Source organism: Patella vulgata, chromosome 9 (assembly GCF_932274485.2).
Source record: "Patella vulgata chromosome 9, xgPatVulg1.2, whole genome shotgun sequence".
NCBI lineage: Eukaryota > Metazoa > Mollusca > Gastropoda > Patellidae > Patella > Patella vulgata.
In genome coordinates, this window is record NC_065887.2 from 39753555 (window position 1) to 39772317 (window position 18763).

The 18763-nt window shown below is 35.2% G+C and overlaps 1 protein-coding gene across 1 annotated transcript in view; it reads right to left on the bottom strand.

Moving 5' to 3' along the window:
- Nucleotides 1–5721: 5721 nt before the first annotated feature.
- The window catches only part of LOC126807891 (innexin unc-9), a 129455-nt gene continuing 116413 nt past the window's right edge, over nucleotides 5722–18763 (bottom strand). Inside the window, exon 2 of the mRNA XM_050532762.2 lies at nucleotides 5722–9116. Coding sequence (XP_050388719.1) covers nucleotides 7913–9116 — 1204 coding nt within the window. The 3' untranslated portion in view covers nucleotides 5722–7912. The remainder of the gene's footprint in view (nucleotides 9117–18763) is intronic.

The window sequence follows — 18763 nt, forward strand, 5'->3', positions numbered from 1 at the left end:
AAAAAGAAAGATAGACAGTGCCTTTAAAATATAAACATCACACTACATCTGTAATTAACTTTTCGTTTTTACAGACAAATTTTGAACCAAAAGTCAAAGTTCATTAAGAAGCACGGGATCTTCTATTTCGTTTTGATAATATTAATCAATTATTAAGGCCTAATTGGGTGTGTCAAAATCAACTTGATTAACCCGAGTTACGCATCTGGCTGATACATAGTTTTAAAGGGTATCTCAGACGAAACCTCGGGAAAGATATGTCAAGTCTCTGCCAGGAAATAGCTTAACCATTTCCCTGACAAAGTCATTGGTCACTATATAGATCAAAACGCCAAGTGTATGGTTAACTGACAGACTGGCCGCATAACTGGCCACGTATACACTTTACACCCTTGGTTCCCAACCGCGGGGTTGCGGAGCCCTTTCCGTGGGGTCGTGGCGAACTACTGTAAAACCTTTTGATAAAATGCTATGTTTTCATAAAAGGCATATAAATCTCTGATCTATACACACACATCTTGCCACATTGCCAATCGCCTTTCCTCTCTTACGCTCACGATTTGTTTCTCCAGACTCTCATTACGCGTACAACATTTTGATCTATAAATAACGATGATGTTTCATAGTAAAAGGTGACTTTATTCTTCGAGGGATCGCGACTATATGATGGCTTCTGTAATGGGGTTGCGACCAACAAAAGGTTGGGAACCCCTGGTCTATGTAAATCTAGTCTTAATTCATCATTTTACAGTACGTTTAACATGTACTTCCCAAGTAGGGTTAAGGCCATTTTTCCTTTCAAGGTGTCCGGAGATAGACGGAAATATCCATATGACCGTTGATACAGTATACCGGAAATACATTTGGGATAAATGAAATGAAATGAAATGAAATGGGGTTTAACGTCCTACTGTTCTGCTCCTATACTGGGCTAATGAAGACGAACATACGCCATACAGTGTGCTATGAGGGAAATTTTGCCCGGGCAGCGGCACTATCACATACTCTTATATCGAATTCCAACTGCCAAGGGATCTTTTACGTGCATTCCAATGTATACACGGGACCTCGGTTTTTCGTCTCATCCGAATGACTAGACAGCTGTCCTTGTCAGGCCCTCCGTCCTGCATCACTGACAAGGGGGAACCACGCCGGAAAATCTGGATAACTTTCTCGGCCAATGCAGGAATCGAACAACATTTGGGATAAAGCTATCGTGGACGGTATCTTAGAATAAAATAAATAAGATGAATTTGGGTGCATAGTTTATTCGTAATGGGGAACAATACAAGGACTATATCAATTAAATCTAGGTACAAGAGTAGATAACTCAGTCATTATAGATAATGATAACACATCTTATTATACAATAACGCCTCTAAAATTAAAGGGACATAACTCGGTTAAAATAATGAAAATGTCCGATAGTATTGGTACAATCAATATGTCAAATACATTAATTTTGTAACACTCTGGTTTTCGTCTCTCTATGATATTTACTTTCTAAACACAATTTAACCTGAAAATACTTTTCAAATAGTTTTCAGACTGATTTCACGAGATCTTCACTATTCAACTAAGCGAAATGTCCTTTTAAAATAGATTTATTTTCAAAAACGAAAACAAATGAACAAATAGTATGACTGGTGTAGAAGGAATGTATGGATATTTCTATTAAAAATGATACATAGTACACAATCAAATCAAACCGTCTTCATAAATAATCGATATTTTGTTGTAATCAAAGGGGATTTGATATATCTATAATATATACTCGATGGGCGATATCCTATAGTTGATAAATACCACGTTTTAATATTTAACTATCTTAAAATATGAAACTTTTGGTCGGAATGCTCTAACTATATTATTCTCGGAATAAATTAAAACTGAACAAGTTTATTTCGATATGCTCTTGAGTTGATCTACACTCTTTGTACAAAAATACTACAGTGCTAAATTATTAAATGATAACGAACGAATGATAAAATTTAAAGTAGACATGACCTAGATTACCATAATATTTTTTTAGAAATTAGATGATAGATTGAATGTTTTAAATTCTTTTCAATAGAAATGGCGGTTTGAAAGGTTGGATTTACAAAATGATTGTTTAGAGGTAACATTTCGTTTCGGTATATTGTAACCATGAAGTTGTAGCGCGTATATCAAATACAAGTCTCTGAATATGTGCGAAAAGAATATGAAGTTGTAGGGCGCATTTCACCTATAAGTCTCCGAAAACGTGCGAAAAGAATACGAAGTGTGTCTTTCAAGTATATATCTACATATATAAGTCAGTTGAACAATGACAGATCGATTAGAATACAGGTCCATGGAACCCAGTTGAAGACAAACGAATTAATTAGTCATTTAGTCCATTTCCCTTTTGATACTACATAAACTCTTGACACATTTTCTTTAAAGTCAGTGTTAAGGTCACTGGAAATTGCTGTCCCATCCCATTGCTTGTATAGGTATGTTGGGCTGCGTTAAGTAGACTCGCACATGGATGTGATAGAAATACTGTTTCAATCACTGGCTGTTGGTTTTCTGAGATGCTTTGTAATTAACCAGAAATAAACCTCTTCTATTTATTGAGGTGTGTCCAAAAGTATACACTCCGGCGTGGCGGCGAAGACCCTTTGGGATGCGAAATGCCGTCATTCACTAAGTCACGAGTGGCAAGATATTGCCCAGAAGAGATATTATACCCATTAACTTGGATAGATTTCTGAACCCTGAAGTTACACCCATAACAGAAAAGTCGTGAAATACAGAGTCGCGTCCAAAAAAAATAGATGAGTTTTTTTTTGTTGTTATTTGTAAAACCTGGGAAGCAAAAAGGTGTGTTAATATCGTGGTTGATTAACGTCGAATCTATTTCAGATATTACTACTGTCAAATAACGGCATGTTTAATTCATTTCCTTAGTCAGCAAGTAACAAAAGGTGTTAAGAGAACTCACAATTTTAATGAATAAAATACCAGTGACATTTAAGGTCGCTAAAAGAAGTCATCGTACAGCAGCTAATTCCGACGCGCTTCCACACGGTTAACGTGTGCATTTAAATTAAAAATACCACCTTTTCTATGTTTACAGCTGCTCAGTCGTTTTTTTTCCAAATGAAATAAGACGTTTTTACCACCTTCATTATTCGTTTCAAATGATATATTTTTTGGTTAGCAACTCGCAATAAAGTTCCAATGTATTTATTTAAATTTGCAGTGAGATTGCGCAAGGGTTAAAGGGACTTAAAAGTTTCATAACAAACACGTTACTGCTAATTAATAGTCCACGAGAAGATAGTATATATTCAAACGTAACGACGACTGGCTCATATTGTACATTGACAGGCAACACAAAGACACCCTTAAATTCATTACAATGACAGAATTTAAATTTACTGTGTTGAAATTCTGGGAAATATTCTAAATTGACGCTTCCATGTTGTAAAGCGATATGCACCAACAGATGACTTAATTTGAAACTAAAAACACGAATGGGATTTTCTACGTTGTGTTGACATTACTGGTACGTTTTCTAAACCGAAACATAATTGGGTTATTTAATAAAGACGACTCTCTTTTTATGCAATGAACTTAAATTACGCTAAAGAACATCGATTATTATTCAAACTATTAAAAATGGTTACAATTTATATTAATCATATTCATGTACTATTTTTTAGAATTTAATGTCCTGTAATATTAATGTGTACGAAAAAACTTGAAATAATAATGATGAATTAATTGAAAAGATTAATTTGAAAAGGGTAAAGGTGAAATAGGGGTTATAAGATATAAGGAGATGATAAACCATTTGTAGCTATAGAAAATGGCCTCTTTTTTACACGTTATCACATTTAAGTGTTGCATAATGATAAAAAAAACAACAAAAAAACGGTATGGCTACATTAGAAATAGTAGTTTTTACACATGCTACACTCGTTCCATTCACTTTGATCTTCAATAGCAATCAAAAATTGTATGTTTTTTTCTCTTCTTTTTTTTCTAGATTAGTCCAGCAGTTAATTTTCAAATAACAGATTCCATCTAATTTTGGGCTTTATTAAAAACATTCTCAAAGAATTCAAAATGAAATAATTGTTTCATGTGAAACAATCATGTTTTCAAAACATAATTTTTTTTTTTTTTTACTTTATTCTCAGAATTTCTTCCCTTCAGAAATTAAAAATAAATATATTATACCGATGTAGACAAAGCGTAGTGCGGGTAAAAACTAAATATTCTAATAAATTTACAAAAAGGTTCCGAACTATCAAAAACAATGGGAGTTGAATGTGACCATATATATATGAAGTTAAAAATACAATCAAACAGAACTATATGAAAAAAGGTAACTTTTGACAATAGTATAAAACTACTCTACGATGTCATTAAAAAGATTTTTTTTTCTTTGAAAAAAAAACTTTAACAATATTTAGATTAAAAATGTTAAAATCTTTTTATGTAACTAAGAATAAATTCTGCACATTTTATAACTTTGTACATTGGATGTGAAATATACTATTTACATTTGCTTAGATACAAAATTTGCTCTGCACGTTTTTTCATACTTTTATCTAAAAAGTTCAACTCTCTATTGCACAAAACTTAAAATAAAAACAACATGGCCGCCATAATATTTGAATAAGGACGATGCCAATTGGTAATAATTGCACTAAGTGCCGTTAAGGCGTTTTAAGATTGATAGATCTATGAAAAGAACATCGGGTTATGTTTATGCATTATGACATGTTTTACGTTTGAATGACATTAGGCGCGATAGTGTGCAGTTCTTTGAATTAAACGCAGAGGTATCTTGACTATTTATCAATCTGATTAAAATACAGATCTGACCGGTTGTAGTGGAAGATCGCGCCAGAGGTCATACGAGCGGCTTTTGACTCAATGACGTCAGGCATTTGATTAAAAATTCAGCGTTGCTGTTTCTAGTGGGTTACCCACAGTTCCGTGCACCTCACACCAAAAACTCGTCGTAACAAACCGTTTCATTGACTAATTCCTCACACCATCCAGAACGCGGGTTATATAACAACTCTTCGGATCATAGTGTAGTAAAGACAAGTAAAACGAAATTTTGATTTATAAAAACGAAACGAAATAGGGTCTGTGTTTTTATCAGATTGAATATTTATATGTGTCATTATGCCCTGCATATTGGAGTTTATTATTTTAGAACCCTTCTAGTATACCTGAAGTCAATTTCTGTTTATTTGAGACTTTTATGTATATTTTGTATCGTCAAACGTTGACGAACAAGGTTACTACTATTACCATAACGTTAGCCAAACGAAATATATGACCATGTTTTTAGTAAGAATGTCAAACAAATCTGGTTTTTTTTCAGTTGCAATCGCGGCCATCACAATAAAGAAATCGTATGTGGAATTTCAAAACGGATACTAGTCTGAATAAGCGACATCCATGGATTCAATTCGATCAATTATTTTCATTTGTATTGGCATAATCCATAAATAACGCTCCGATGTTCTTTTCGAAAAATGAGTGAGTTATTTAAGTACAATACTGTTATTCAATAATTGTTAAAAAAACAAACTACATCGTAATAATAATAATAGTAATAATTAATATAAAATAAAACATAAACAGTTAATAAAAACACTACATGAATTTTAAATATATATAAAAAAAACTCTCAACAATTAAATAAGTAATTTGATTGATTGGGCTGATAATTATGCACATAAATTACCTAGCAAGATATAAATAGCATAACTCATTTTAAATAAACAATAAACGTAACAAACAAAAAATAAATACAATATTTGTACTAGGATCATTGATGCGAATAAACATATAGTTAATTAGTTTGGTTCAATATATTAAAATTAATTAAAAACAAGATCAAAATGTTTGATCTAATCTAAAACTAATATTTGGTTTTCACACCTTGGCTAAAAAAATAAACATTTTGATTTGCCTAGATACTTCTGATTTCTGTGGAACACTCATAACCTCTCAATGTATACCATACCCATTTCTCACAGCCACGGTTAATAACAAATACAACAAATGTACGTATCACAGCACCGCAAGAAACAAGGCAGTGTTTGGTTAACATTTCAAGAAGCCGAAGCCCAGGGAAATAACAAACTTTTTTTTTTGCCTAACTCGAGTTTTGTTCAATTTTAGATGCATCTGTCAACAGAAGGAGGAATTAAAAAATAGTAAAAAATTCAGTTTTGAACATCGGGAATTTTACGCAAATTAAAACAACGATTTGCGACCATTTGACTATTTAAAGTTGGTCTCATATGGACTTTCTCACCTATTCCTCATTTTCCAAAACATTTTGCTGACCAATTCGTAAGTACAGAGTAAAGTGTTCGTTTAGTAAAGAGGTTATGAATAAAAACACAGTTGTCAGAAGCTCCTTGGTTACTCAAAGTTAAAAGAACAAAATCTCGAGAAATTTAATTTATGAAATGTAATGGAATTTTTACATTTTTCTTGTTTTTATAAGGATTTACAACATGGTATAAATTCTCGATTCATGTAATATCATATCACACACACTTGATTATTATTATCACACGTTAGCGATTTAAATAAACCACGTTTTATTTTAACAGCACGCGCTACACACGTCATACATACCCCCATATCAGCTAACTTGTTTTATTTTTTGGCATAATGTATGATACCCCACGTGCTATAAACATGGCGGCATATGATTCACGTGCTCATTCCCTAAAAATTTCTACGTTTTCTACAGAATTCATGAAAATGTTAATATATTCTAAAAAATATTATAATGATAATAATAGTACTTTAATGACAACAATTAAATGATGAAGATTTTTATATGCATATCACATCGCTCGTTCATGCTCGTTATTTACTCATGTGTTGTCATGGAAATAAATCTTCGACCATTTCGGTTTCGTTTTACAAACAAACTTATTGCTGGAGGACATGACGTCACGTGAGATGTTTTTGGTCACGTGTTTGCTTCTGGTACATTTGATGTTTGTACATTATTCCATTGGTTGATGATCATAATTAACATATGAGTCTTGTTCATGTTCACCGATTGGTCGGTATATTTCGCGTGATAATGATGTATAAGAAAGTGTGTATATGGCGATAATGATACTAATATATTCACTCAATTAATTATTAATTAAGAGATTTATTTGTAAGTTAATTACGACCAGAAACTACGATGATTTAACAAGGTAATTTGGTTTGTCTTCAATTTATATCTTTCCTTTCATTTTTTTTTTTACTTTTTTTTTTGTTTAAAGATTGGAATATCCCCTCCGTTACCCCATTGACTTGAACATTATCATGGTCGGGATCCTTTTCATTTCATTTCAGTGCTAACACGACCCGATTACTTTAGGGGCTCTGCAAGGGCACTATGGTCTGGCGAGCAATTTGGTAACCTCGAATTTCTTTTAGATCTTAGTTTTTATTTTTGAGTTATTAGAGCTAGATTTGCAATATTTGTATCTTTCTGGAGCTTGTTTGATGAGTGCTGGTGGTGAAGATTAGAAGTGAGGAAACTGTTGGTTTTAAATATTATACAGATATTAATTTATATACACCTGAAAAGTTTAAAGTCTGTGCTAATATCGTACAACAATGATAAACATGTTTTTATTTTTTTTTAGACAAACGTTTCTTTGTTTTCACTATCTAATTCCGTATCGGGTACCACTTCCGTATCTGTTTCAGGACTTGAATCTTCCTCACTTTCGTACCCGTTTTGGCGGGTCATTTCGGCTAAATCGACCAATTCTATACCCATATCTGGTATGACTTGGTGCTCTAACTCCGGAGGTTTTTGCCCCAGGGCCACATATTCAATCTTTAACATTTTTAACAAGGATTGGACAGTTTTAAATTTTTTCACGGCTAGTCATACATTACTGTTATCGTCACTAATCTGGTTAGCATGACGGAACAGAGGTTTATTACGATAATAGTTCCATAGCTGAAGCACGAGCTCTGAGACCATGACGTCATTGGCGTTCTTGCCAACCAGCCGCAACACAAATATACCGTCCTGACGCAAATATTGTTCCCCGAATTTAATGGCCATCTTTTTATCCAATTCCGATTTGTAACAGTCGTTTACGCGTAGGAATTTTTTCAGATAACGTAGCCTATGTTGACGAAATATCATGGTATAGGTCCAGATCAAAAAGTTACCGGCACTTAAGGTTGAGACGAACACCAACCAAAACCAAATAAACATAAATATCTTTTCATTGAAGAGGTTTATAGGCAACACACATTGCACAGTGTAATCGTGGACATTTTGCATTTGTCGGATTTCGAAGTCGCAGAGCGTCACTCTGGGAAAGCGAGGCGAATCTGCCCAGTCTATACCGCGTGCTAAATGGTCCATAACTTCGAAACCATAAACATTATAATTGGTCCCAAGAAATTCATTTAATATAAAGAGTTGACCCACGGCGTTGGTGAGATACAAGAGTTTTATGAACATATACATGGTAACTAAATAATTGCCATAGCGTTTACCCCATACAATACAGCAGTATTTAGATATCTGTTGTCGGAGTCGGATAAAACATCCGGATCTGTATTCACGTGCGTTCTCCAACCAACGGTCCATGTAGCGTACTATATGTTTGATCGTCCTTTCACGATCTTCCGCTGATATATATGCCGTTTCCGCCGCAAGCGTAACAATTTTATCCAAATTCACACCAGCTGACGCCGTGAGAATCCTCCACAAGATACAAGGAACTTTAAACAGTAAGGCTTGAAATAGGAGGATCATGGGAACCCACTGATAATAGCCGATTTCTTTCTCTTTTTTCTGGCCGTCGTGCTGTGGTATTGTGTGCTCGAACGGTATGTAATACGTGTTTGATATCCAGCACACGTTATTGGTATAATCGACATGGCTATCCTCGAACTGTGCTGGGCACCAACAATGGATGGGTTCGCCCACATATTGTTTTGTACTGACGACGATAGTGAAGATGATGAGGATGATTGTGGTGTAAAGATGGTTTAGTCGATCAATCCAGTCATCGTCATATCGTCCTTTCAACCTAGCGTACGTGGCAAAACTACCCAACACACTGTCAAGCCTGAAAAGAGAAAAATGAAAATGGTTAAAAACATAACCGACTGAAAATAAATTAATTGATAACGTCCGAAAGAACGAACGCCATGAATCAGCGGTGCATTGTTAGGATAAAAGAAAACGTCCATGCTTTACGTCGAGGTGAACATACAGATAACGTTATATTAACGTCATGTGTTTGTTTAGGTTATCATACACACGGCGTTACATATGCCATGGCGTTTTATTTACGTCATGTTGTTGGCTATATTATCATACACACAGCTTATAATTTCACTAAATACTTTGAAGTCAGTGGTTGAAGCCAGTGTTACTACAACTACCCCAAACGAGTTAAAATGATATGAAATGTGTTAATTATTCTTAATAACGAGCCCGCCATGTGATATATGGATGGCTAAACTGACCCACAACTTTATAGAAGCAGTAGCCGTGTCAAGTCTAGTTACTTTAAATCTCACTACACGCATTTCTAATTGAGGGAGTTGTGTCGCCAGATTGTGAAACAGGTGCCCGTCAACTTCTCTGCTATAATTTGAGGTTAGTTTGGTGGTTTAACAAAATTGTTTCTCTGACCTGTCTAGACAATGTACAGAATCTATTCACAATATGTCCGATACCACTGACCACTTGGGGTTTAATGATTAACGACAAACGCCAACATGAGGCCATACTTAAACGCTGATGTATCCACCACATGGATTTCAAATCACAATATTTTGATCATAAAAACTAAAACATCTTGCAAATTGTGAACCCACAATAAAGGTTTTATCGTGTGACTCTAGCGGTGTGCATTTCAAGTTAAATTGTTAGGATTTTATGATTCCCTAAAAGTGAACCTTTTTAAGGGGGTAAAATATTTAAGAAAGGTGGTTTGAACTGAAATATTGTTGTCCGACAGCAAAAGCGCTTTCCTACCATATGCCTGACACAGCATGTGTGTTGTCCATACAGACACAGGACATGCAATTTCTACAAGATAGCCAAATTAATACAATGTAGGAACCAAGATCAAAACAAACAAATGCCATTTTTACTGTTAACTCTAAATCCTGACTGCCAAACTAATTACTGTTACTGACAAAAGAAGCTGTGGCTTGCCGAGAAAATAGTCCCAATGGAATGAACTCGGGATACAGAATAGAAATGGCCACGATTGCTTTTGGCAAGATAAAATTATTGTTAAGCTTTAACCAGATAAAAGTGGAATTATATAATCAGACATCATCTACACACAATAATATGACAAAACCAGACGGCAAACAATGTTCAACCCACAAAAAACCCTGGGTAAAAAATTGCATATCATACAGATATGGAAATAGATCTAGCTTGAATGTCATTTAAAACATGGAATTTGTCTAATATACGCTTTATGCTTCAGACTTTTTTAATTTCAAGAACTTAATTTAATTTAGTTTTTATTCCTATGTTTATCACCCCGAGATTTGAACCCGGAAAATTCTGTTAGTGAGTCTATGGTTTCAACCATACAACCACCGGTACTCATCTTTCATTTAGTTTTATCATGGACCTTATCCATGGTTTTATCTTGACTTGAACTAAAATTAAAAATCACCTGTCAACGAAAGGGTTATGAGTGATTCTGAAATGTTTCCCTGAATTATGTTGCAATAACTAGCGATCTAATGAATCTAAAGAAAAACTGATTTTAAGTGCCGGGAATTCGCCCGTAACATTGAAATAATGCTTATAAACTGTCATTTTCTAGTCTCACAAAGAAAATGTTAGCGCTTACCCGTCACCGATGAGAGCCGGAACTGCTAAATCAGTTACTTCCTCTCCGTGGCCATGAGCATGCGCACCACCATGATGACCAACATGATTATGGCTCACGTGATTTGAGATATGACCTTTATGAGCACGCACGTGATGCTGTTTAGAACGGGTATGGTTGGCATTTTTTGCGTGGTGGGCATGGCGGCTGTGTATCATTCCAGGTCTCGCAATTTTGGCAATTTAAGAATAATGGCTGACCACAATAACTTGCAGCAAACGTTCAATTACTGTATATATTCACTGTATAATAATGTTTCGATTTCAAATTCTAATCATCATACTTCCACAATCATTCTCATCAAATCGTTACCATGGTCGCACTTTCCAAATCTAAGAATTCACAGTCCTCGCTAGAATATATAACCATTTTTATGTTAGATGTGACACCTGAAACATTAGATTGGTGGCTATATCTATCACCATAAGAACAATTCAACTAAACAATCCCAAATACTACTAAAGCACTGCCGAATTTATTAGAGTAGGGAGTGTAGTTATGATTCCCAGTTCCATACACAAACATGGCACAACAGAACTTCTCACTATTCTCAAAGAGATCCAAACCAAAATACCAATAGATACAATTATTGACAACAAGAAGCTAGAGAAGGAGCTATATTGTATGATGCTCCAAAGCTCACCAGTTCAATCGACAAACAAGACACACCGTAAGCCCACACTGCTCACTAAGTAATCCAAAACCTTGCAAACAAAATGCCGCTCTAAACTGGGGTTAGAGCTGTGTGTATGATGCTCCAAAGCTCACTAGTTCAATCCACCAATAGGGTACACTATAGGCAAAGAAATCGAACCCACATTACCAAAACCCAATAAATACAATCCACAACAATTTCTACTCTATACTTAGACACACAATATTTCTATACAGTATTATTATCTCAAATTAAATAGAACGCGCGTTCCCAAAACCCAACAGATTTAATTCTCGAAAACTGCCACTCAGTACCAGGGCACATAATAAACCTATACATGTACTGTACTATTAGTTCAAATCAATGGAAGCCACATGTTGATTGCGGACAGAAACAAACGATTAAAAACGAAGCTATTTATCAAACGGTTACATCACCGGCCATCAACGAGGCCTAAAAGGTTGAGTAACCATGACCGAGGTTGTATTAGGTCGATATGGAATTAGGACAATTTGTCATTTGCTTTAAGCAGCGATATCTGTGTTCATACGTTATCAGAAGATTTAATCAAACAATTTGGAAGGTGAAAAAATACAGTGTTTTATTCTGTGGACTTTTCTTAATTATTGTTATCTATTTGACCTTTATCTGTGAGGCTGAAGTGTCGTGAATTCTAGTGAGGAAACAATTTTTTCTAGACAAGATGAACGGAGTATTTCGTAAGGACTGTGTAATTATCAATAAGCAAGACCATCGTAGACATGCCACTGATAATTACATAAATAATGAACTACAAAAATCTATGAAAATATAATTATGTACATTACAACCTTAGAACCAAATTAAAACACCAAACGTTAAGGTGACACTTTGTGTAATTGTCAAAACAAGACCCCGTGTCTTTAGTACAAAATGGTTTTCCAATTTACCAAGGCTATCAATATTATATTTAGTTTAGACCATGGTTGTGGTACAGTTCTGTATAGTTTAGGTTATCTATCTGTTTCAGCGTCGTGTCACTCGTTTACAAAAAGAGAGAGAGAGAGAAAAATGGGGTTTAACGTCCACTCGACACAAACTAGGTCATTTCGGGACTAACATATGGTTTAATTTTATTTATATAATTCGCTTGCGCGTAGGTGTACAACCGGGGATTCGAAACCACGCCAGTCGACTTAATGACAGACTTTATGATACAGCGCGCGCACGCTAACCATTCAGCTATCCAACCCACAAATAGTAGGTGGTGATCTTGAAACAAATGAAATGAAATGGGGTTTAACGTCCGACTGTTCTGCCCCGACTGGGCTAATGAAGACGGGCAGCGGCACTAGGGTATACTCTTATATCGAATTCCAACTGCCAAAGGATCTTGAAAGAGTAGGCACATCCCTCCACATACACGTCATATGGAGGCTACTGGGTAGACAACATTCACGGTGCTACAGTTTGAATCAAAACTACTTTAGCTATTTGAACTCCTAAAAGGAAAGTGTCATCAGATGTTCTAGAAAGACTGAGCCTACCCATCACACTACTTATAGCAAACCGGAACATTTGTTTTAACCATCTCTTCAGAAGCTCTTAGCTACTGGGAAGAAGATGGGCTTGGGGCAAATTGTCACCAACCCACTGGTTTAAATACTGAAGTAGAATGGAACTTGGTTCAATCCTGGCATGAGAAGTGCTACTGGGACGTTCTTGCACCAGCTGAACTGTCAGACACGCTTTTCTGGTAACTTGAAAAACCCTAGCATAGGATTCTTCAATGTCTGGGCATCTGGTTGATGTTAACAGTTCATATAATTAGAAAATATTCCCACAAATAACGCCACTTAAACCGTGAACGATAAACCGGCCTCAATCTGCAGGTATTCCCGATGGACGTACAAGACAGGTTAAACAAAGAGCAGACTACTCTGGTCACATTCGTTTACATATTGTATACCCCCTACAACTGATCAATGACATCGTGGATTAGAAATCATCAAAGGTGCATTGTTAAAACCAATAACCTATCAAGCCAAAGGGTTTCAAAGTGGAAGTTCAAATACTTCAAGGCAATCTGCGCTTTCAATTTCACCACATATTGACGTTAATAGTATAAATTCCATCAACACTCCACTTCCTTTCGACATGTTGTGTAAAAAAACTCCCAATCACTCAACGTTCTCTTTATCAGCGACAAAAATATCTAATTGTTCAATTTCGTGGGACGGAATGTGTCACGTTGTAGGTTTCAATCTTTCCATTCGACATTTAGCTCGATTCGTTTGGGTAAAAACTTCTTAAAATGATTAAGAGCTGCGAAAAAATTCAATAAAAATGACTAACAGCAAATAATTGATTTTTGCACCGTCGCTCAAGATATTTCGTTGCATCTACAAATTGAACACCGACTGCAATACAATTCCAGCAATTGATTAGCACAGCGACCTCGTTGCAAGATTTGAAACCCTAAATGCCGCGTCACGACCCCTTTCCCACAACCTCTAATCCTTGGTCGTGAACACAAATAGCTCTCATTCTTTATGCAAATTTTTCATCAATAGTGAAAGCAAAATGTCTTCTTGACATCCACCGACATGTATTTAAAATTTAACAACGCAATCACTTGTCATTTTTTTACGCAATGTTGACAAAGGATGCACACGAGAGATTAATTTAAAGAAAAACTGTATTTATTTACAAAAAAATAATTAAAATGTGTCTTTGATCTAAAAGTAACAAGAACTGAGTTTTTCGTGTCTCATTAACACAACACTTCGAGCATCCGAAGCTAACAAGTGGCAATTTACTGAATTTGGTTACATGTGCAATACAGTGAGTAAAAATATGCCAGCAGGTGAATGAATTCAATGTGCCGAGAGATATTCAAGTGCCGCAATCGCTGAAATCTATGAAATTTCATTTTAAAAAAACCCCTCTTAATGTAATTGTTATTTTCATTGGCAAAGTATGTTGATTCAAACATTACAGATACTCGAATCCCAGTGCTGACTATGAAGAACCCTTTGGGATATTTCAGTCCCGGTTCTCACAATTGTGTACATGTGCCTGTGGGGTCGGATGTAGCGCAAGCTAATTCGTTTGTACAAGTAACCATAGACATAAAGTAACCATAGACATATAGAACTACAAAGTGTTAGTCTCGAGCATTGAGGAGGAATTAAACAAACGTTCTATTAAAAAACTGACATGTACCAAAAATTAGAAAAAAATAAGACAAAAACAACTAAATATAATCTAAAGGATAATACAAAATGTGCTTGGGAGTAAATTTCTTAAAATTAGAAATATGATTATCAATACTTTTTAAAAACAAACTACGGCCAGTCTTTGTGTGTAGTTAAACCATACTATATTTTGGCTATATCCCCAATTTCCGATTCCTACAAAATTCCATATTTCTCAAATACAGCGTTTGAACACTCCAATTCTTAAATTAGATGGATACCAAAGTAACGTTTGTTTATTGTAAGTGGCGTTATAAAGAGATACACAGGGGCCCCATTCAAGAATATTATAATTGTTAGAATTTCTACATTCTACACAGTCAACAATTGGTATAATTAAAGTCTAATGAATGGCGGTAAATTATCATGGTTTGCATAGATTTATTGCCCCTTTTAAAAGAAACCAAAAAATAAAATAAAAACCCGAGAAACAAAGACCTGAACACTTACGCATATCCAAGCATACCTCAAGAATCATCGACGATATCCTTTAGATACTACAGTAACCTGAAAGACACAGAGCTAAACTTTTACATTCGTGATGATGTTCCGTTAAGAGCGTGACACTATGTAGTATAATAAAAGATGCAGAAGAATATCGCATATAATTCGAACTCAAGCGATAATTATCATCAATACTAGATGACGACTAATTCCACCTCGCCTCCATCCCATCTGTTTGTCGTAGAGTCAGTTACAAAATTCTTTTGCCACCGTTCTTTTGTTCCACATGCTAATGGCCCGAGAAGTTTGAATAAAACCTTTATCGATGTAAATGTATTGGAAATCTACGGGGAATATATATTACGTAGACCCGACTTGTTACCAGCCATTAAATGTAATAAAGTCGGACAAAAGAGACTGGCATGCATTCTGATTATCTTTTCCTGGTGCAGCTCTTGTCCCTGGAGGTAGATAACGAACCGAATCGTGTAAATGAACATCATTGTAAAAGCCCCCTGATTGCGACATTTAGAGGCAGAACACCCTAATTTAACATCATGGGCTCTGGTTTCACATCGTGAATATTTTCTAGGTGATTAGACAGCGACTTCAAATAGCTCCTGGATTATAATGCCTCGGTTGCTGAATTTATTCTCTGTAATGTGTATATAGACCTTTACCACCCAATAGCACATCCTACAGTCGATATCGCGTGTGTTAGAAATTGCCGTTACATGAATTTGATTGGCCAATTAAAAGGGAACTACTTTTTTTTATTAAAAAGGAACTGCTTTTTGGATCCAGTAATTTCGTTGGAGAAAGGTTCTCAATTAATTACCATAAACAATTACAATATTCCCCATAACATTAAAGGAAACACCGGGTCAATATATAGGACTTTGCAATGGGCAACTTGCTGTCAAAAATGATGTATTACTACACCTCAATGTAATCAGGTTTAGTAAAATTAAATCTATACCAAAGAATTATACTTATTTATTTGTGCGCGTAAGAAAGGATTGGGTGATAAGTAAAATCTCCCTACTCGTCTTTTTTGGCATGAACATATATCAACACTCATCGATAAAGTAAAAAGAAAACTCGGCAAAACCTTGTTTTTTGTTTTACTTTATCGACATGTGTTGATATTTTTTGATAGCAAAAAGAACTCGTAGGCGATTCTCTATCTTACAGCACGGCATTGTGCAACGCCCAAAGTAACTCTGAAACATAGCGCACACGACGGTGCACGTTTCCGAAGAGGAAATGACAACATTAAAACGAAAAAAACAAACGAACTATTTTATCGACAACATCACCATTTACATTTAGCCTAGTCGTAAGCCAAATCATAAATCACATGCAAATTCACTGAATTAAAGAGTTGAAAGCTAAAACGATGCAATATCGCTAACGTTTTATTGCGTCACAAATTTAAGCAGAGTTATAACAATGTTCGGCAGAGTTTTTACAAAAATCAGCAAATTTGGAAATGTTACTGAGGTGTCACCAGCTACATATTTTAAAATCCGTTACAAAATATTCAAACACATCCGACTGTATTAATTAATGGTTGACATAATATTTATATTTGTATCAATACAACCGGAACTCGGCGGAGGTATGGTGCATTGAAAATCAATATTAAAGCAAAATGCCAAACAATAGCAGCCATTAGCTAATTTGTACTGACACCTGGTTACTTAGTAACGAATAACACCCCTCTAGTTGTCTGGGTTACAGACAAATATGACGGCAACTCGGTTGATGAAACAAGACAAATCAAATGAAAGGTTTTCAAGACCGGACAAATTGAATCACATAATTCAGAAATAGAAATAAAACATGACGCGTCGCGGACAAGGTCAGTCGGAAACCGACAGGATCAGTTGGAAACATTCATAAATTGATGACTTAATTTATCCCAGAATGTACACACATAATTAATTTAAGGCGAGCTGGTAGACTGGATAAATCGAAAGTCTCCTGATTTGCTAATACTCATCTCTAACTTATGCGATTTTGAATGTAAAGATTCGCGACTAAGGATAAATATGAATAATTAAAATATTTGACATTCAGTAATTACGTATACTTTGGGTTTTTTTTTTTATAAAAACCAACACTACTTTGTATTCCCTTGTGGGACCTTAAAGCCAGATTGTCTAAAGCGACAATTAATTTAGGAAACGTCTTATCGCAGCCAAAATTTCATATTGAGTTTTAATATTGTCTTACTACATGTCATTTGCAAATGTATTATTTAAAACATACCAATGAAGAAATCCTATAAAGGAAATAAATAACGAACACGGTGTGCCAGTGGAGTTACCAAAGAGGTCATCCAAAACTAATCTGGAATCCCCCATAACTGTCCACATAGTTCTACAGACAGACCTACCTACAGAATCCTACAAACCTATCCACATAATCATATAGAATACACACGCCTATCGACATAATCCTATAGAATACACAAACATACCCACAGAATCCTACAATCCCATCCACAGAATCTACAAACCTATCCACAGAATCCTGTAGAGTACACAAACATATCCACACAATCCTATAGAATACACACACCTATCTACAGAATCCTACAAACTTATCCACAGAATCCTACAAACCTATCCACATAAGCCTATAGAATACAGACGCCTATCCATAGAAATCTTATAAACCTATCCACATAGTCCTACAAACCTATCCATATAATACTATAGATATTCCAATATTAAGTTAGGAAATGGTCACTACATAACAGGACAAAATAAGGTAACAATATCAATAGTCCGCACAATGCTACAAAACATCTTATATATTTTAAAACAAGGTCACAATACCTATTGTCCGAACACTACACCAAAAGCTGTTGGGCGACAAGAACATGCAATAACATATATCCGAGTCCCCTCAAGTGAACCAGACATCTAGTGGTATGAGGTGTTCACCAGGTTTATATGAATAGACATATAAGTAGAATTCACAAATAAACCACATTCCTTAACAAAGGGATATTCGAAACGGGCAGAACCTTTGACCAAAAGTAAATCCACAAACTTATAGATATATAAACTAGTAAAGTAAAAGACGATAAAAACATACGGCATAAGGAGTTCCTCAAGACTTCATCTGTGGCTAAGTGCATCCTTATCTCGACTGATAGAACCAGCAGCTTGCTAATAGTAAACAGCGAAAGCCATGATGTAACTGATACCCAATGCTCACTCTATAATCTAATGATGTTCAGTTTGGACCATTGTTTGATGTACTGCAGATAGCCACTAAAGCGCATTAGTTGAATATACTAAACACCTTCAAGGGAACGGGGAATACTGAATACCCAAGACGATGGACATTTACAAACTTATGAATTTTTGATGAATTAGCTGTAATATCCAATGATACATTTAGTCATTAACAGAATGCATCCCAATCTTTGATCACAATGGCGGAAAGTCTATTTAAGAGATGTGTAATATTCGTTCATTTCAATCTACAGCTTTCCACTT